Source organism: Naegleria lovaniensis, assembly GCF_003324165.1.
Source record: "Naegleria lovaniensis strain ATCC 30569 chromosome Unknown tig004, whole genome shotgun sequence".
NCBI classification, from domain to species: Eukaryota; Heterolobosea; class Eutetramitea; order Acrasida; family Naegleriidae; genus Naegleria; species Naegleria lovaniensis.
Genome location: NW_025407826.1, coordinates 127,551 through 146,789, shown reverse-complemented (window position 1 = coordinate 146,789; position 19,239 = coordinate 127,551). Strand labels below are relative to the sequence as shown.

Genomic DNA, 19,239 nt, shown 5'->3' with positions numbered 1-19,239 from the left:
TTGCACTTTGAAAACGAAGGATTCAGTGAAACTTTCGACTCAGAATGGAACACTGAAATGTGAGCGAAAAAAAAACTTAGCAATTCCGAGTCTTCTCGAGAAACGAAAGAATTGTTGCTGCCTGAAATTCAAAGGAAAACAAACCAATAATTTATTCTAAAAATCAACAGCCATGATCTTTATGAATATATTTCCGAAATGGGTGGATTATTCAGTTGCTTTCATTCTCATAACTTGTATTTCCGTTGTATTATATTTTAGAATATTCAAGAAATTATCCTTGTTTGCTCTGATTCTTCAAGGCTTATTCCAAATCATTTACATGTTGGAGTATTATAATATATTTAAATTAAATACAAGTTTAGAAGGCTTAACTGAACATTCCAGAGATTACATACGACGACAGGCTCTTCAAGGGCTTTCAAAACGTGAATTAGCGATCATACGATGGATGGAGTTGTTGAACGGTAAACCAGAGCCTCATCCCGATATTGATGATTATTTTGTAGATAAAACAAAGAGTCGAGAGGCAATCGTAGCTGAAATAACCAATTTAAGAAATACCACTCCTGAATCTCCTCATGTGTTACTCGCTGGACCATATTATAGTCCAACTGAGAAAATTGATTTTAGAAAGGAAGCTGTTCCAGAAGATACATTACCAAGACTTAAGAGTTTATATTTTGATTTTTCAAAAGCACGGAGGGATAACAAAAAAGTTTGTCTTTTACATTTTCATGGAGGATGTTATATTTTAGGATCTGCACTTGCGTGTCATATTCATGAGTTGATGTGTGCCAAGCATGGATATAATTTATTGGGCGTTGAATATACCATGTATCCATTTCGCCCTATTGAAGATGCTGTAGAGGAAGCTTTTGACGCTTTTAAATGGTTAGTGAATGATAAGCACGTGGAGGAAATTTACATGATAGGAGAGTCTGCTGGCGCTAATTTGGCTCTCCTTTTGGCAGAAAAGATTTCACAACTTGATACGAAAGACGAAACAAATGTGACCTATCGTACAGCTTTGAAAGGAGCCATATTGTTGTGCCCATGGATGAACTTATCAATGAGAGAAACAGAAGGAATTAACGATATTGATCACCAAGATAGATCTTTAACAAACACTATGATAAGAATGTGGAAGAACAATGGAGTACCATGTGGGTTCAATCAACGGGAAAGAGCCAAAGCTCTATCACCTTGTTTTTGGTCGCTTGAAAAGATACAAGCTTTGAAAGAGGTGCTCCCTAAAGGAATCTTCATTTCATACAGCGAGAGAGAACGGTTTGCCGATGAAATTGAATTGTTTATTGACAAACTGAAAAATTGTGACTTGTCTTTTACGACGCAAGTAGAAAAGATTCCTTTTCATGCTTTCCACATGATGCGTGACTTGCTACCAGATCATTACAAGAGAGCAGAGAATGGCATGGTCAATCTCATCGAACACTAACTTGCAACATTTTAAACTTTGAATCAATGCATTACAGAGTCCCAGAGAGTTTTACGAACTTGGCAAAGGCCATCCGATTTTGTTAGATGACACAATCAAAAAAAATGTTGGCAGAAGTCATCTTTTATTTCGCAGCACTTGTTTGCTCGCTCCTCTTCTTCATTTTCCTAAACACACAAGTGTCCACATCAAGTGATAGTACAAGCGTTGACAGCACTGATGTTGGTGACGATGAAAATACAACAAATAACACCACTTCAAATATTCATCAACTGTCGATACCTTCCACACCTCGTAAAACTGAGCAACAACAACATATCATCACGAGTCCTCGACGTCGTTTTCAACAACAGCATGATCGCTCGGATTCATTGCAAGATTTATCAGTCAAGAGCAGTGAGTTAATATTTGATGAAATCATGAACACGGTTCCTGTAATTGCCTCCCAAGATGATGAGAGAGTGAGTTTTGACAAGTTAGCTGAAAAAAAGACACCTCTTGAGAAGAAGAGAGATCATATTTTGGAGGAAATACTCTCTACTGAAGAGTCGTATGTGAAGGGTTTGAGAGAGCTTGAGGAAGCCTATTTAAAACCCATTCGAGAAAAGAAGTTGCTCTCAAAAGAAGTGTTTGATATGATTTTTAACGATATTGCAATTATAGCTGGTGTCAATGAGAATTTTCTAAGTGAACTTAAAAAACTATATTTTGGTGACAAGTTACAATCGTACAATGTTGCAAAATTACTTTTACATTATGCACATTCTTTCAAGTTATATACAAGATTTATTGGTAACTATGGAGTTGCTGTGACCGCTTTGGAAGAAGAAAAGAAAAAGAATAACAAATTCAAAAAGTTCTTAGAAGAAATTTCCGTCAAATTAGGTGAAGAATCCACCACTGCACGAGATTTCACCATTGATGGACACATGATTTTACCATTGCAACGCATTCCTCGATATGAAATGTTATTACAACAACTGAAAGATGTCACACCAAGCGGTGACGAGTCGTACGGTCTCATTGAAAATGCTCTGCTCTTGATTAAGGAAATTGCAAGTGGACTGAATATGAGTCAACTTGAATATTCTAATATTCACAAATCGTTGGAGCTTAGTGAAACATTCAAACTTAAGGACTTTTTCATTCCAACACGAAGATTGCTGTTTTACTTTGAAGGTGAAGACGGTATCAACTACAAGAGATCCAACGGAAAGCGTGGCATTATGGATATGTACGTCTTTTCAGATTTGCTTTTATTGAACAGAAGAAATTCGAAATTCCTTTCCAAACAAGAGTTCATCTTCTCGCCACATTCAAAAGATGATAATTCCACAACACTCTATTTGGATATGGAGGAAAGCATAATTAGTAAGACCATCACTCTAACATGTACTTTTAAATCTGACAAGGTAGAACCAAGAGTTTTAGAAATGTACTTTGATAGCAAACCTGAGCAATACGACCGTGTTAGAGAGGCCATTTTAGTCATGCTCGATTTGGAAAGACAAAGTAGAAGAAGTAGTGTTGCGTCTAGCTCCTTTTAACAGTAATCTTACTAATTGGAATAAATTATAATTTAAAACGTACAATGTTTTGACTCGTCCTTATTTTGATGAGTAGAAGGATTTGAAAAATTGAGCACAATCTTGAAGACCCTGTTTCACATAATCCGTCACTTGTTGTGCATTCACATTGGGCGACGATGATTGTGTGACCATGTATTTTCTTCCTGCCCATCTGGCCATATTATTATAGTGTTGACCAAACAGGGGTGGAATCTCGATCACACTCCCTCCTCCGCATACCCATTGAGGTCGCAATCGAAATACGAGAGGGGATTGCTCCTTTGTCTTTGGTCCTTCTAGAATATTAGCTCCTCCCGCTTGGAACAGTAAGTGTGTGAGTCCTTTACGTTCGAGTCATAAACACAATTGAATTCATGATGTTCAACATGCTTTCAACCTTTGTAAATTCAACAACTTACCTGCTCCATGGACACCTATCAAAATTTGAGTATTATAACTCATCTCTAATTGTTTCTCAAAAGTCAATTGAGCAAAATCCACTGCCACTACATTGACCTTGAACGTAATTCCAGAAATTTTCATTCCAGACAATTCTTGAATGGAATTCACAATCTCTTTCATGTTATAAATTCCTCTACTCACATCTTTTCTTTCGTGATGATACTTTCGATCAATAATTGTCACATTCACAGTGAGAGTAGTATCGGTCGGTTTCACATTATCTGACAATGCAGGTAACTGCATGACTTGTTCTTCTGTTCGTGGCGGAACAATAAAGTCAAAAGATTTCAAAATATGTCTTCCAAAATTGACAAATAAATCCACCATGGGTCCACATGGATTTCGCGTGCCAATATCTTTCACAATTGGACTACTCACTCCAGGCAAGTTCACAATTGCTCTCTTAAAGAGAATCTTCTTTCCTTGAGAAACCCAATCTTTGACCATTCTTAATTTTGTTTTATCATTAGAAAATGCTCTACTCCACATTGGAGCATAGGGTCCATCAACTTCTTGATCAATAATGAGTAAATCCAATTGGTCACGACTAGGATTAAGTTTCAAAGTTTCTAAAACAAGAAATGCATTGACAAAATCTTCCATACTGTGATACGTATTAAATGCTCCATCTCGTGCAACCATCAAGACAGGATTTTCCACAATCTCATCAAATTTTTTGAGTGAGGACTTGGCTTCAGAAAAACCATTAAAAATTGGTCGATTCACTTGTTGGAAATGTCCAGTGGGCCATTTGTGATCAGTGTTAAAAAATGATTCTTTTTTACACATTCCCAACATGGCTCCTTCATTGAATTCGTAATATCTTTTACATCCGTCCATATTCCAAACTTGTTGACAGTCACTTGTCATGGTTTTCAATTTTGAAAAATCAAACATGACATTTTTCATTTCACAAAATATATCCATTCCACTATGTTTGGGTTGTCTATATCGATAACAATTCACTTCTGAATTTGTAAATTTAGAATTTCCCTTTTTAGGTTTACAATACACTTGTTCTCCATTTCTCCATCCCTTGTAAAAAGAAAGACCAAAACTCGAGTCACATTCTTGTGGTTGTGAAAATCCCACTCCATAATTTGGAACTTGTTCATTTAACACAAATGAATAATATTGAGTTGAAGATTCTTCTTCAATAACCACACGTTTGACAACATTTGGAGTGCCATCAAAAGTCATTGGATCCTCATGATGACTATTTGTTGTTAAATGATCGTCGTCATGACTCGATGATTCATCATCAAAACCTCGCTTCACAACCAATGGGTTTTCTTGTTGTTGAGCCATGTTTAATAATTGTTCTTTTTCCTTATGTTGTAACATCACCACTGGTGGTGGAAAAGGAATTTGTTCACCAGTACCACTCTTTGGTTGTTGTTGTTGTTGTTGTATGACAAGTGAAAAGGAAGAATCGGAAGATTTTCTCTTTTTTAAAGTCATGTTGAAAATGTATCGAAACATGAACACGTTAAAGATGACGACCACAAGGACGAGAAGGATCAGACCAAATCGAGAACATGTGAGAATGGATGAAGCGGTGGTGGCACTTCTTGAATTTTTCATTTTTTTTTTCGAAAGGTTACACAACAAGTTATAATTTGTGTTTTTTAACAAATAGATATTTATTACAAGGGAAATATATTTCGATGGATCACAGTAATTACATGTAACGGTCAGTCCTTCATTCCTTAATTTAAATATTTTTTAAAAAATATTTTAATAATTTAAAAAAAAACATCACCCAAATATCAGTAATTTCCATAAAAGTCAAAAATCTTTCTTCAAACAGACCCAAGATCATGTGCAAGACCATTGCTATGCCAATATCTCCAAAGTACTCATGTGATTCAACTACAATTGTAGTTCCAGAAATTAAAAAGTCTCTCTCCCGACTTTGTTCATTATCAAATTATTTTTTTATTTCAAAAATGGATATGACATTTGCATCTGTAGCTTGTCAACTGTTCCTCTTGAAATGAATGAAAATCCAATTTCGATTCATGCACATAAATTCTCAATTCGACCGTTCTTTCTTTCGTATCCCTTTAGTATTTCTCGTTGTTTTTGTATCGACCTCTCTTCTCGAGATCCACTCTGAATAATATTTTCACAAAACTCTATAAATGCATCTCTTAAATTGCTTGATCGACAAAACCATCAACAAAAAAACAAAACAACAACAAGAAATACTGATACAGAAGACAACAACAGTATGAAGTCCAAATTCATCGTTGCCTTACTCTTTGCCTTTGTGCTTTCAACTGCTGTGGTTATGGCAGGTGGAGTACTGAAGAAGAAGGACGATTCTCCCAAGAATGTTGATTCCTATGCTGATCATCAAAAATTCTGTTACAGAAAGTGTGTCAGATACACCAGTATCAAGGGAAAGTGTTCAGATTTTGAATGGGTAGGAACCAAGAAGGAATGTTGCGATTGGAAGAAGGTCGGTGGCGGAAAATGTATTCGTTACAAGAGATTTAGCAAGTGTGTGAAACATTCCAAATCAAGAAAACTCTGCTTGGGACATGGTTATAAACAAGTCTGTGACAAGTACAAGAATGAAAAGTATTGCGTGAAATACCAATGGAAGCATTCTTGTAAGAAGGGTACTAATCATGCTTGTGATCAATATGCTTATCACTTCATTTGTACCAAATACGATCATTCACACATTTGTGCCAAGTACATTAAGGTTCCAAAGACTGCTTACTACTTTAAGCAAAGATGTGCTCAATACAAAGTCAATGCCAAGTGTGATTCTTACAGACAAGTTTGTAAATGCCAAAAGAAATGGAAGAAGGTTACCAAGAAGCACTACAAGGGATGGACTGATACTTACTACACTGCTTTCTGTGTCAAGAAATGTCACAGCATTTGTAACAGAGTGGTCAAGACCAAGAAGTGTGTCAGATATCAACCAGTCAAATTCAGCAAGAAGAAGGGTTACACTAAGAAGTGTGTTAAATTCGTCGATAGAAAGTTCTGTGTTGCTCAAAAGAAGGCTCGTTTCTGTACCAGGTGGGTTAAGAATCATTTCTGTCAATTCAAGAAGAGAGTTAGAGTCTGTATCAAACACAAGCATCGTAGATTCTGTGCTGCCTACAAGTCAGTTCCATTCTGTACTCAATATCACAAGACCAAGCCACACTGTATTAAGAGAAAGCACTGGAGAAAGTGTGTTGAAAAGTCCAAGCCAGTCAATGTCTGTAAGAAGTATCAATTCGTTGGTGGTACTAAGAAGTGTGTCAAGCATGGATTGGTAACCAAGTGCGCCAAGCATAAGACTATTTGTACCAAGGTTGATATCTACAAGCCAGATCATAAGAAGAAGAAGCACAAGAAGCATCATAAGAAGCATCACAAGAAGGATAAGAAGTATTAGATAATGATACTTGCATCGTTTTGAGAGAAGCCAGTTTTGAACAATTTTGTAAACAACCTTATTAATAATCAGAACAAGAATAAATAGTGAGAATACGATACTGTAATTTTAACATTGCTGAATCACACTTGTTCCAATTGTCATGATCAACTTACATTTATGCTCTCACAAGAGGTCTTGTGAATTATTCCATACATCATCTCATTCGTCATGTAAACAATCTCAATTTTAATCAATGCCATGCTCAAGTCTACTTCCTTCGTTTCAATTTCTTTTCTTCAGACATCATGTCATTCTCAATGTTCATGTCACCTCCGATAATTCCAGTGATATAGGGATCGATATGCTTTTTTTTAAATCCGAGAATTAAATACGAGTATACAAATGCAACACATAAAAAGGTGACAAGTAAAACATAAAACATGCTCTCAGGTCCATTGGATTTAAATAAGGAAATCATAACATAGGGAAGAACCATCGACCCAACACCGCCACAAACAATAAATAATGAAGTCACAATACTCGAAACCTTAACATCTAAATGCGAGGAAGGAAATGATAGTAGAGTTGGATATTGTGAAGAAAGCGAAAGCCCAAGTAAGATCGTAGCTATCCAAACAACAGGAACGTTGTTAGAAAATGTCAAATAAATGAGAGAGCTCAGTAAGGATCCAATGACATCCATTGTGAGAATTGAGGATGACTTGATGTGATAAGAAAGGAAAATACTCAAAATTCGTCCAACAGTGAATGACAACCAGAATGAAGAGTTAATGAGACTTGCTTCAGATTCTGTAGTTAATCGTCTGGTATGAATGTAAGAATAGAGTGTGCCTCCAACTCCATGTTCACAACCTGTCACACAAATTATTCCTATTAATTTGGAAATTTTTGAATTTGGTTTGCAACAAGTATTTGAACAAGTTGAACGTTTCTAATTTAGAAACAACACTTACCTAAGCATACTAGCAAGATGATTTTGATGCTTCTCCAACTCATAGTGCTCACACTCGTTGACTCTTTTTGTTGAGAGGTTTGAGAAATTGGTTTCGTTCTCCTAATTTCAATGATATACATGACAATTGAGACAAATATCAATAAGAGTAAAGCTAAAATAGCTTTGGTTGTCGAGCTTTCTGCAAGAATAGCTACAGCCATAACATTAGTGCTGATTGATTTTGAATAATATTTCTTGGTCAATGCACAGATGAAAGGACCAAAGACGGCACCCAACCCGAATGTTGCATTCAATAACTGAAGGTAAAATGTCACCTTTTCTTTTGGGAATTTGTTAAGGATATGACTACTTGAACTCACGTTAATTAATCCATGGGCTGTCAATTTTAAACATATTTGTGGTCACAGAAAATAATAATTGTCATCATGAATTTTGTTTTTACACGATTGAATCATTAGATTAAATTGTAATTTGCAATCACTTACAAAAACCAACAACAAAATAAACAATAGCAAATACTTTTGGTTGTGCTGCAATCAACACAATCACTTCTGCAAAAAACATTAAAATTGCTCCAATTAATGTGAAAACTAGAGGTAATACATGTTGTTGTCTTGACCATGCTTTGGTTGTGTAATTAATGAGAAAGCCTCCGAGTAAACTTCCGAGCATTGTACCCAGTCCTCTACTTGGAAACAATACTCCTAAATCTTCTAGAGAAATATTTGCTTTTTCACCCTCTCTATACAGAGACATATTAATCTGATAAACAAAAGATGGTAATAATGGTCCAATCATGCTGATCGCCAATCCAGAACAAAAGAAGGAATAACAAAAGCAAAGGACGAAAAAGAAAGATGAGGTTGAAGGAGAAGGTTCATGTATTGTGTGGTGGATGGAAGAGGTTGAAACATGATGCTGCTCGGCAATGGGAGGTATCGATTCTCCACTCGAACTGGTCGTACTGGAAACTAGATGAGGAGAGGTTCTGTGTTTGGGAATAATCTGGGTTGAGGTCGTTACAGTTACAATTGGAAGAGTAGCACTACTGGTCTGTGGTGATGATGATGAGCCTCCACTTGTCGACGAGGATGATGGCGAATGATGATGTACAGTCATTTGGTAAGAATATAATTATTATGCTGATGGAAACCACTGAACAAACACGTAATTTAAATAGAGATGATGATCGGATAAAGGACGTGTGGATGATGTGGCTCTCTACCAAGGAAATGAATTGGAAGAAGAAATGTGTGGCTGAGGGTCTATTTTCAACAACAATGAGACCAGGTTGTGATACTTTTTTCTTTTTGCCAACGGATATCAAATTGTTTTTCTGTCAACAAGAACCATGATGGTTTCCATTGATGTAAGGTAAGACAGGATTATCCAAGAACCAATGGTTAGGATCATGAACTTGTCAGCAACTTTTGCAAAACCAAATATTGTTCGTCATCATCCCTTCGCTTGACGAAATTGTTATCAAATGAAAAAAATATATTGTGGTCTCATTACTCGGAGCGCTTGTTCAAAATTTAATAACACCATTGTTCATAAATATTTATTTAATACTCATAGTATTCACAGTATTGTTACTGATCATCATCATCATTGCTATTATTGCTTGGATTTTGCACCGAAAAGAAATTTAACCATCACGATGGCTCCGAAAAAGAAAGTAGATGCAACCTCAGGCTCATCCAGTAACAATAACCAATCATCAACAACACAAAATTATACCAATATTCCAAAGTCAATTGCCACCAATTCAACAAGCTTTCCACTCTCGATTAGGCTCACAATATTCGCAAAACCAAATAGCTCTACAAGTCAAATTGCAACGATCAATGATGAAGAGATCGGAGTACAAATTGCAGCACCACCAAAAGAAGGAGAGGCCAATAAGGAATTATGCGAATATATTGCTGGAGTTTTGGGCCTCTCAAAATCAAAAGTATCACTTGATAAAGGTGGAAAGTCGAAACATAAAATTTTACTTGTGGAAATTGATAAGGACTCTGCAAAATCATTATGTCCGAAAGGAAAAGAAAAACAACCCATGGATGTGACTATTGTTCTGGAGGGAGTTTATGAAAAATTGAGAAACGAAATTTAATTATGGAATTTTTGTGGATGCTGGGTGCTATCGAGGTCTTTACAACATTAAGGCAAACTTTGGGACATTTGTGAGAAATGGAATTATTTATTGGCAATGTCCATTGATCATTTCCTGATAATCTCTGAGAAATTCCAGCTTCCACTACCATCAATTTCTAACATGTGTGTATGAAATTGGATGAGTGTTGGGCGATGACCCACAGAGATGAGCGTAGAACCTTGTTTAACGAGACTGTCGTAGATGAGTTCCTCAACATTTACATCACATGCGCTGGTAGATTCGTCCATGATGATAAATTTGGGCTTGTGATAGAACAGTCGTGCAAGTGCTAATCGTTGCTTTTCACCAGGACTTAGCAATGCATTCCAATCACATTCAACATCCCAATCACGTTCCACACGATCCAAAATATATTGCAGTTTTGTTTTGCAAATGGCATCAAAGAGTATAGGATTGTCTTGTGTGTTTCCTTTTTCCGTCTTCAACGGATATGTAATTTGATCTCTCAGAGTACCTGTACAAATATATGGGTTTTGAGGAACGTAGAAGAGATCTGATGAGCTGGTTGGCTTGATGACTTGACCAATTTTATGAGGCCATAAATTTGCTAAAATTCTCAAAATGGAGCTCTTTCCACTTCCACTGGGTCCTAACATGTGTTGATCCAATGGTAATATGTTTTAGCATGCAATGTGGTTGAGATGAATGTGTGATTCTCAATTACTTACCAGTAATGATGGTATGTTGATTTTGCTCAATTCTAAAGCAAAGGTTTTCAACCAAACAGGTTCCTGTGTAATACTTTTCCAGAGTCTTGGGAACAAATACACTCACGTTTTTGAACTCAATGTGAGACACGCTTCCTGTACTGTCACATTCTTCGAAATTGGTTGAATGACTGAGTGAGAGCTTGCTGTGGGTTTTATAGTCTGGATTTTTTTCAAGCTCATCCATCACTTCTTTCATTTCGCCTAATCTTGCAGTGAATCCAGCTAGCTCTGATAAATCTGAACCCGTTTGAATGAAAGTTGTAAAGCCAGAAATCAGCATCATGACTTGAAAGGAGGACTAAAATAATGTTTGGCAAAACAAGTGTTTAAGGAAACCTACCACTGAAATCTTATCTGCAATGTTTCCTGCTGATTCATTATTGTCAACAAAGTTTCCAATCACAAATACTGAGAGAGCAATGATCATGTATGCCAAAATGCTTCCAATGTAGCCGAACAGATTCATATGACCATTCAACAAAATATTCCACATGACAATTTTTCGTCGATTGTTAATAGTACCTTTCAATTTTTGATTAAGAATAATTCTTTCATTTGCGTCACCACCATAAAACGCAATGGACTCTGCATTTGAGCGTATCTGTGTATGAGTATACCTAAAATTTCCTTCATATTTTTCTTGAATGAACCACAAATTAGCAATTGGAGAAATGATGAGCTTGTTCAAGATGGATCCAATAATGAAAAAGGCGTAGCAACAGAGTGGACCTTGCCATCCAAGGTTTAAATAAACTGTCACGGTGTAGTAAAACACTGTGATAGGTCCAGTAAAAAGACTCTCCACAAATTTGCAGGTCATGTCAATAAAATTCTCAGCATCTTTGGTTATTCTTTGATCGGGATTGTCAACTCGTTTATCTAACACAATCATGTTATAATAATTTCTATATTCAAAATATCTTCTCTGTAAATGGAAGGTTAAATTTCTTCTCCAAAACAAGCGCACACAATCCAACACAAATTGTCTAAATGTTTTCACAAGTGTAATTCCACAAATCCATAATAAACTTATGAGCATCACTTTAACAAAGGGACCAGAATCTGAAAATTTTGTACTTGAAGCATCAATAATCACCTTATAAAAAGCTCCAGGAATCTTTCCAACTTCATTTCCTAATAAAATCTCCCCGACACACACAACCAAAAACAGCATGACTAAAAGCCAATTGAATATCGATAAATTATTCCAAAATTTAGCAATTGTTTGCTTGCCATTCTCTGATTCACTATGTACAATCTTCGTTGTTCCTTTGAAAAACCACCATCGTTTACGCACAATTCTCTTTCCGTTTTCATCCAAAACGTGATAGTCACTATTTCTTTCAATCACTCTCAAACAATATCCAATGATAATAAAAAACCGTTTCAGAAAATGAAAATCCAACTTGGCTTTCTGTTCATTCTTTGGTTGTTTCTTGCTTCTTCGTTTATTATTGGACTTTTCGACATGTTCTGCCGAAAAAGGTGTCATGGTTATTGGAGAAGAACTGGCTTGTGTTTGAACATATGGAGAAATTCGTTCAATGACTGAATCATTGAATTCATTGAATTCATGAGAATGATGACGATTGTTGGATGCATCTCCAATGAGTAATTCTTCGGATAATTCATTGGTATCATCTTGGTGTTCATCCATTCCATCGTCATCCTCTTGATAATACGCAGTTGAATTCAAAGATGCAAAGCATTCTTGATCCTTTTGCGAAAATGAATGATAATGACCATGATTGAAATTATTTGCATTTCCCCTCAGTAAATGTTCTGTACTTTTTAAAGACTCATCCAATGGTTGACTCAATAATTGAGTAGTCTCATGATTGGTCCGAGGCAAAGAATGGTGCCTTCCAAATTCAGACATTTTTTTTGAATTTCCCAAAACATTTTTATTTCCAAAAGATTTTTCAAATCAATTCCAAAATTTTTCGTCTCAATTCATCAACTTCCATCTCTGAATATCTCGAGTACAATCCTTGCACATTGGGTGGTTCACTTTCTCGACAATAAAAAGCTCCAGGAAATTCATTGGACACCACATCTTGAAATTGTTGTAAAAACAGAACTGTGAACTCTTGATCACTCACTTGAATGGTATGAATTTGTTCTGGACTTAATTCATACGATTCTCCCAAATGTACATGTTCCCATTGTGTGGGTTCCAATACGACTTGATTCATTTTCACAAATTCATGATTTTGATAAAAGTATGCAAATTTCCAAAACAAGTGAGCATGATCTTTCTTATTACGACAAGTTTCAATCCATGGTCGTTCCTCAAAGACCTTATTCACCATTTGACCTGCTAATACTGTCGTTTTAAAATGATATCGATGATTGTGTGGATTTGCTACATGACCATCATCCAATTTTGGTGTTGAATCATTAGAGTCCAATGGTGAATGAATTTGAGATGAACATGAAGATCTAGCACCATGTAATTGAGGATCTAGCAAATAGACTTTTGTAGTTATTTGATGGGATCGTTCCAAACATAAATACTGAACTCCTTGGACATGATAGTCCTTCAAGGAGTGTTCACACAAAGTGCTCGGAGAGAGTTTTTCAAGCATTCGTTTGACATAGAAACGTTCCATTTGTGATCCGTGATGGATCAAGGAAGTGGTCAGTCGATGATGATTCATCTTGTCTAAATTGACGACGAGAGGTTTGTATTGGAATTATTTTTTGGTTGAATGGTGGTTGGAAAAGGGAACTCGCGTCAAGGTCAGAGTTGAAAAAATTGAGTTCATATAAAGTACGTTAATACAGTACAGTTTGTCAATATTGATGCAAATTGAGAAAATGAATGAAACAGTTGATTAATAAACCTGGATACTTGGACAAGGTTCTAATTAGTAATGAGGTTTTCCCAATTCCTTAAGGTGATTCTGTAACCAAGTGTTTGACACTTGTCTTTGTTTCTACATTGAAAACAACAACAAGAGTTTGGATTTTAATTCGAGGAAAACTAATGGGTTTGTATGTCGCCAAACATCCATCCTTTGAAAAGGATTGGTGTTTGAGGGATTTTCTGCCTATTTTGTCATTAGACTTTATTGAGCAGAGTCTCGAGCAGTTGAAAAGGGGTAGAAGGTAAAAAACTCCAAAAACCGCACAGCGGAAAAAAAGGAGAAAACCAGAGAAACGCAAGGAAGTAAGATGGAAGTGATGAAGAAGAGATGGATTGTGATCAACTCACATTATCATAAATAAACCAAGTATCAAAGGCGGAGATAATGTCACATTAATGTAAAATAAATATTAAAATAAGGTTAAAAAGTAAATATTCAATTACTTGTCGAAAAGATTCGAACAAGGTAGTCCCGTACTGTCTTAAGGTTCTTTCTTACCACAAGAACATTAAGGATCAGCGAAAAAGGAACTTGAAAAGCTTAAGAAAGCATGACAAGGGTGGGAGTGCGATGGGTGGGAAGTCAGTAAGCAAAGCAAAGGGAGACGAAGTACTAGTATGAAGAACATTTTTTGAGCATGAAAATTATTTCGAATACTCAACCCAAACTCTTTTATTGTTTACAATCGAAACATTCCTACCCTTCACTACATTCAGAACAAATCATTCATAAAATTGGATAAATTGTTTTTTTACAATAATATTGAACATTAACACATCTAATTCTCAGCTTCACTTGGAATATTGATACATTTTAATTAGATGAAGAAGGTGTGGCAGCAACATCTCTCTCATCATGTGAAACTTGAGCAGCAAGTGTTTTTTTGTAAACATTAAATGTTGACCGAAAGAAGACACCAGCGAAACATAGATGATCATCAATATTCCATCTTGGTAAAAGATACTGAATGTGAAGAATATACGTTCAAGCAACTAAAGTCACCAACAGTGATCATTCGGAATGTTTGACGTTGTAGTGTTCCCAACCAAAACATCAAGCGTATTACATAATACCGAAGTGACAACTAATTCTTAGATTGATTGTTCAAACATTCCGTGTTGAACGCAACAACATTGTGGTCTACATTGCCGCAAGTCACTTGTTATGAATAAAGTTGGCCAGAACTTGAGTGTGTTTCAAGCAACATATAAATCTATCAATTACTGGAATAAAAAAATTTTGGGATTGTTTGGTGGCTATTGTTGCTGGAGTTGCTGCAATTAAGCAGTATTTTAGCAATCATCCCCATCCGGGCTATTAGCTGTGTGCTAGGATGGGCGATTTCTTCCACCCCTCTGTTGACCAAAACCAGAAAAGTGTATAAATTCCCACCAAATAATTCAAATACTGGAAACAGTATTTCCATAACAATCTATCAGTCTGATAAGTGAGTTTTCTGAGAAAGATTGGTGGATGACTGTTAACTCCAAGACTTCCAAAATGATCTTCATCCAAACCTAAAACTGACATTAATTCAATTCCTTGTAAGTGAAGAACGTTTGAGTCTGCCACCAACTCGAAAAACCAACCAGACATTGTATTACCAACAACAAAAACAAAAGGAAAGAAATACCATTTAACATTCTCATAGCAAAAGCATAGAATCCACATTTGAACAGCAACCATGGCAATAAAAGTAGCATTGTGTCCCTTTTCATGTGAAACAAGAGCATTGAGTGCATTAGGTGGCCAATTATGTGAAGAGAAGAGAAAGGTTGAGGCATAGTCCCATAAACTAGTTTTTTTTGGAAAAACAACACTAGTTTTACCTCCAATAGCAACGGCATTATTTCTATATGTAAAATCAATATATACATCATGTTCTTTCATATAATAAACGTCTGGAAACCATTTGTTTTTAATATTCTGATCATACTCCTCACGAATGATACGTTCTTTGATAATCACAAGATACCAAAGAGAAAAAGAAAGTAAAAGCCATCTATGGAAGGTAACAGACTTGAAGGAGAGTTTTCTAAATCTAAGAGCATCTCTAACACCTAGGACAGCCATATAAACTAATAACACTCTGGTGATCAATTTGCCAAGTAAGAGTTCCATTGAAAGTAGAATTGCACCTTCATTAAATACATGAGAGAAAAACGAAAACAGAGTATGACAAGCTATCAATCTTCCGATTTCACGGGTGAAAAAGTAAGCTGACATTTTTTTTTGAAATGAGAGCGTCGAATGACTAAATGTCAACATTAAAATCACGCATTAATGATGGACAGGTCCAATTTCTCATCAACAAAGATTAAACTTTATACATCTCAACGTCATTGTCAACAAGCATTCATCGTCATCAGAGTAATTAGGACGTTCAATATTGAGATGCAAGCCAAATTGTGTCAGATTCGTGTCTTGTGGACCTTTTCTTGTTAGAGTACTCTAGGCACCTATCTATGCTGTCCTTTTCTTGTGCTCCTTGTAATAGTCTTCTATTACACGTTTTCTCTTGCAATTACTTGCTTTGTGTTCACGCTGCTCGGTAGTACTAGAGGCAGAGGGTTTGGCTTGTTAGATGGTGTGGTTGTACTTGATAATCCGAATCCTTTCCACTTTGCTTCACATTCTGCTCATCATCATCAATCTCCTGTTCCTTTTCAAGAAAATTTTCATTCTCAAGGTAATCGAATATCTCTTTCCTGCATCCAATCAAAAAGCAGCAAATTTAAAAATAAAATGCCAAGTTCCCACGTCTATTTTTGTATTTCGTGAGTCACGGTTCGGAAAGCCGCATCCAAATTAATTGTAGGATTTTGAGTCAGCCGTTTGCAACAGGCTCACACTAAACGATGACTTCATCCTTACTCATCACACATGTGGTGAGTGAGTAGATTTATGAATCAATGTTGCCGTTGGTGTTGTTGGAAAATAACGAAAAAATGAGCAAGTCAAACAGGCCACAACAACACGGACGCGCCACATTTTGCTCATCACAACAATCATCACAACAAAATGAACCTAGTACTTTACCACAATCATCACAACAACTACCTTCGGGTGAAACTCAACAAACAAAATCATCGGAACAACAAATCATCAAAATGTCACAAGATGAGCTACAACAACTCACAAACAAGAATTTAAAAGAATTATGTAAACAATATCATGTTAGGACATCAGGAAACAAACAACAATTAGTCCAAACTATAATGAACTTCTACGCATCACTTAATCCAAACGCATCTCAAAATGAGTTTGAAGGGAATCTACGGAGCATTAAAAAATTGAAAAAATCTACAAACAATAATTCATCAGCCGAAACCAAGGAAACTAAGAAAAGAAAGAAATCAATGACATCAAGTAGATTAATTGAGAAATCAAAAAAAAAGAAAAAATCAAGTATTGTTTGCGAAGAATGTAATAAGAAATTTGCAAGCAAAAAAGCTCTCCTCTCCCACAACAAAGACAAGCATGGTTATATTCCTGAAGGCTGGAAAAAAGCACCGGAATTCTGTAATCCATACATCACCAAAGAATGTGGCAAACCGTCAAACAAAGTTACAAACGGAAATAGTTTTGAATTATTCAAACAATTATACACGGCTGAGGTGGAAAAGCATATTTTAGAAAAAACTAATTTAAAATGTGCTGAATTGAAAAAACCTGAGGTTACCTTGCAGGAATTGAACTATTATTTTGCGATTACTTTTACAATGGGGCTTATCAAAATGCCGGAGTTGGCACATTATTGGACAAAGGAAGAGGAATATTTATTTGGGAACGGATTAATTCGCAACATAATGACCAAGAAACGTTTTCGAGAAATTCATCAATGCATATCATACGATATTGATTGGATATTAGACACGTTTTGCAACCTGCTTCATGAGTGTTGGATCCCAAGTAATATTGGGGTTGTTGATGAATGTATTATATTGTTCAAAGGACGGTTTAAGGGAAGACAACACGTCCGTGGTAAACCACATGCCACAGGTTTAAAATTATTTATTCTATGTGACAGTTTCGGGATGCCGGTTTGGTTTTGGTTATACAGAGGGAAAAATAATGAGCATAACCTTAGTACTACCGTAGTTGATTATGTTATGGATTTGGCCAAGAAACTTCCAGATTACAACACAAGAAAGTACACAATAATTACTGATCAATTTTACGGAAGTTTGACATTAGCAGAGCAATTGAAACAAAATAACTTTGAATTTGTATTGAGTTGCCAAAGTAATCGGCCTTCCGAAATATTTTCCAATTATTTGCAACCGGATCTCAAACAGAAAGGAGATCAAAGCTTTATTGTTAGAAATGATAACGCTTTTGCAGCACTCTCAGTGTTTGATTCTGGTAAATGTAATTTTATGGCGTCTGTTGGGTCCACTTCAATTCCAAGAGAAGAATTAGAACGTGTCAAAGCCAAAGGGTCTAACAAAACACCAAGATGTGACATTTTACGATTTTATAACATGAACATGGGAAGTGTTGATTCATTTGACGCTGCATTGAATTTGTACCATTTTCGAAGTAGACATAGAAGTTGGAAACGATGCATGTTTTTTGCAATGATGAAGACACTTGTGGTTGGTTCTCACAAATTATATCAATATTTCCATATGGGACCCAATAACCGAAAGCCTCAACAATTAGGCCATTTGGTTGCCATTATTTACAGCCTTAGTGATCGACAACCTCGGTATAAGGAAATTTCAACGTTGCAACATTTTCCAATGTTGACCCAACAACCCAAACCATGTGAATTTTGTAAGAGAAAAGGAATTCGTTCCAACACCACTTTCAAATGCAGCGCATGCGCTAAACATGTCCACTCACATTGTTGGTTTCAATACCATACGTGTGGAATATAAAGTGAGATGCATATATTCTGTGACGTGTGTCAGATTCCCTCAAGCTAGTGCTCTCATTGGTTTCCTGCGGTCAAGTGCTAACGCGCTTCTTCAGGTTCAGCCCCGAGTCTAAAAGACTGGCTTCGATAATCTGACACAAGTCACACCCAAAAACTTTTGTTAATGCCAACCATGTCTCCAACACCATGCTCTCATCCGCTTCCTGCAGTTCAGTGCTAACGCGCGTCTTCAGGTTCAGCCCGAGTTTAAAAGCTTGGTGAATTCGTAATGAATTGAAATGGAGCTGGAAGGAAGTAGTTGCTTTACTGTAGGTGCGGCTAACACCAAACCAAGGTACCAACTGCGTTTGTTTTATGTTGACAACAAACATTAAATTTGGGAAGTGGGAAATCATCTTTCACACTTCCCTAGTTCGACACAGTCGGACCGTGAGGGACCTTTTTCAATTTTTTGAATTTTGCAAGTTCATCCACCAGTTTACAAAACATAGGTGGTACGGCTGAGTAATGAAAGGGATATCAAAGCCAACAATTTGGGACCTAAAAATGCCAATTCTTGCGCTTCCAGAATTTGGAAGTGGAATTCCAAGGTTTTATATTGATGGGCAAGCGTGCAAATTGTTTGAAAAATGCTGCCAGAGAGATTGGCAATTTGTGAAAGTGACCAAAATTAAATTGTTGTGAATACAGTTTGTCAATATTGGTGAAGGTTGAGAAAATGAAACAGTTGACCAATGACATGATGTTA

The 19,239-nt window shown here is 36.2% G+C and overlaps 10 protein-coding genes across 10 annotated transcripts; 5 read left to right on the top strand and 5 right to left on the bottom strand.

The window, feature by feature from the left end:
- Window positions 1–322: 322 nt before the first annotated feature.
- C9374_011272 (uncharacterized protein) lies at window positions 323–1,459 on the top strand (the record flags this gene model as incomplete). Its single annotated transcript, XM_044686909.1, has 1 exon — window positions 323–1,459. One exon carries the CDS (start codon window positions 323–325, stop codon window positions 1,457–1,459), a length of 1,137 nt encoding a protein of 378 aa, XP_044554441.1.
- Window positions 1,460–1,563: 104 nt separating this feature from the next.
- On the top strand, window positions 1,564–3,006 carry C9374_011271 (uncharacterized protein; the record flags this gene model as incomplete). The annotated part of the gene is made up of 1 exon (XM_044686908.1): window positions 1,564–3,006. The coding sequence occupies one exon, from the start codon at window positions 1,564–1,566 to the stop codon at window positions 3,004–3,006; it is 1,443 nt and encodes a 480-aa protein (XP_044554440.1).
- Window positions 3,007–3,066: 60 nt separating this feature from the next.
- Window positions 3,067–5,073, bottom strand: C9374_011270 (uncharacterized protein; the record flags this gene model as incomplete). The annotated part of the gene is made up of 2 exons (XM_044686907.1): window positions 3,067–3,368; window positions 3,447–5,073. The coding sequence occupies 2 exons, from the start codon at window positions 5,071–5,073 to the stop codon at window positions 3,067–3,069; spliced, it is 1,929 nt and encodes a 642-aa protein (XP_044554439.1).
- Window positions 5,074–5,722: 649 nt separating this feature from the next.
- On the top strand, window positions 5,723–6,892 carry C9374_011269 (uncharacterized protein; the record flags this gene model as incomplete). The annotated part of the gene is made up of 1 exon (XM_044686906.1): window positions 5,723–6,892. One exon carries the CDS (start codon window positions 5,723–5,725, stop codon window positions 6,890–6,892), a length of 1,170 nt encoding a protein of 389 aa, XP_044554438.1.
- A 250-nt stretch (window positions 6,893–7,142) lies between these two features.
- C9374_011268 (uncharacterized protein) lies at window positions 7,143–8,969 on the bottom strand (the record flags this gene model as incomplete). Its single annotated transcript, XM_044686904.1, has 3 exons — window positions 7,143–7,765; window positions 7,849–8,226; window positions 8,336–8,969. The coding sequence occupies 3 exons, from the start codon at window positions 8,967–8,969 to the stop codon at window positions 7,143–7,145; spliced, it is 1,635 nt and encodes a 544-aa protein (XP_044554437.1).
- A 541-nt stretch (window positions 8,970–9,510) lies between these two features.
- C9374_011267 (uncharacterized protein) lies at window positions 9,511–9,966 on the top strand (the record flags this gene model as incomplete). Its single annotated transcript, XM_044686903.1, has 1 exon — window positions 9,511–9,966. One exon carries the CDS (start codon window positions 9,511–9,513, stop codon window positions 9,964–9,966), a length of 456 nt encoding a protein of 151 aa, XP_044554436.1.
- A 107-nt stretch (window positions 9,967–10,073) lies between these two features.
- Window positions 10,074–12,618, bottom strand: C9374_011266 (uncharacterized protein; the record flags this gene model as incomplete). The annotated part of the gene is made up of 3 exons (XM_044686902.1): window positions 10,074–10,618; window positions 10,698–11,037; window positions 11,080–12,618. The coding sequence occupies 3 exons, from the start codon at window positions 12,616–12,618 to the stop codon at window positions 10,074–10,076; spliced, it is 2,424 nt and encodes an 807-aa protein (XP_044554435.1).
- A 43-nt stretch (window positions 12,619–12,661) lies between these two features.
- Window positions 12,662–13,351, bottom strand: C9374_011265 (uncharacterized protein; the record flags this gene model as incomplete). The annotated part of the gene is made up of 1 exon (XM_044686901.1): window positions 12,662–13,351. The coding sequence occupies one exon, from the start codon at window positions 13,349–13,351 to the stop codon at window positions 12,662–12,664; it is 690 nt and encodes a 229-aa protein (XP_044554434.1).
- A 1,575-nt stretch (window positions 13,352–14,926) lies between these two features.
- On the bottom strand, window positions 14,927–15,835 carry C9374_011264 (uncharacterized protein; the record flags this gene model as incomplete). Its single annotated transcript, XM_044686900.1, has 1 exon — window positions 14,927–15,835. One exon carries the CDS (start codon window positions 15,833–15,835, stop codon window positions 14,927–14,929), a length of 909 nt encoding a protein of 302 aa, XP_044554433.1.
- A 722-nt stretch (window positions 15,836–16,557) lies between these two features.
- On the top strand, window positions 16,558–18,492 carry C9374_011263 (uncharacterized protein; the record flags this gene model as incomplete). The annotated part of the gene is made up of 1 exon (XM_044686899.1): window positions 16,558–18,492. The coding sequence occupies one exon, from the start codon at window positions 16,558–16,560 to the stop codon at window positions 18,490–18,492; it is 1,935 nt and encodes a 644-aa protein (XP_044554432.1).
- Between the last annotated feature and the right edge of the window lie 747 nt (window positions 18,493–19,239).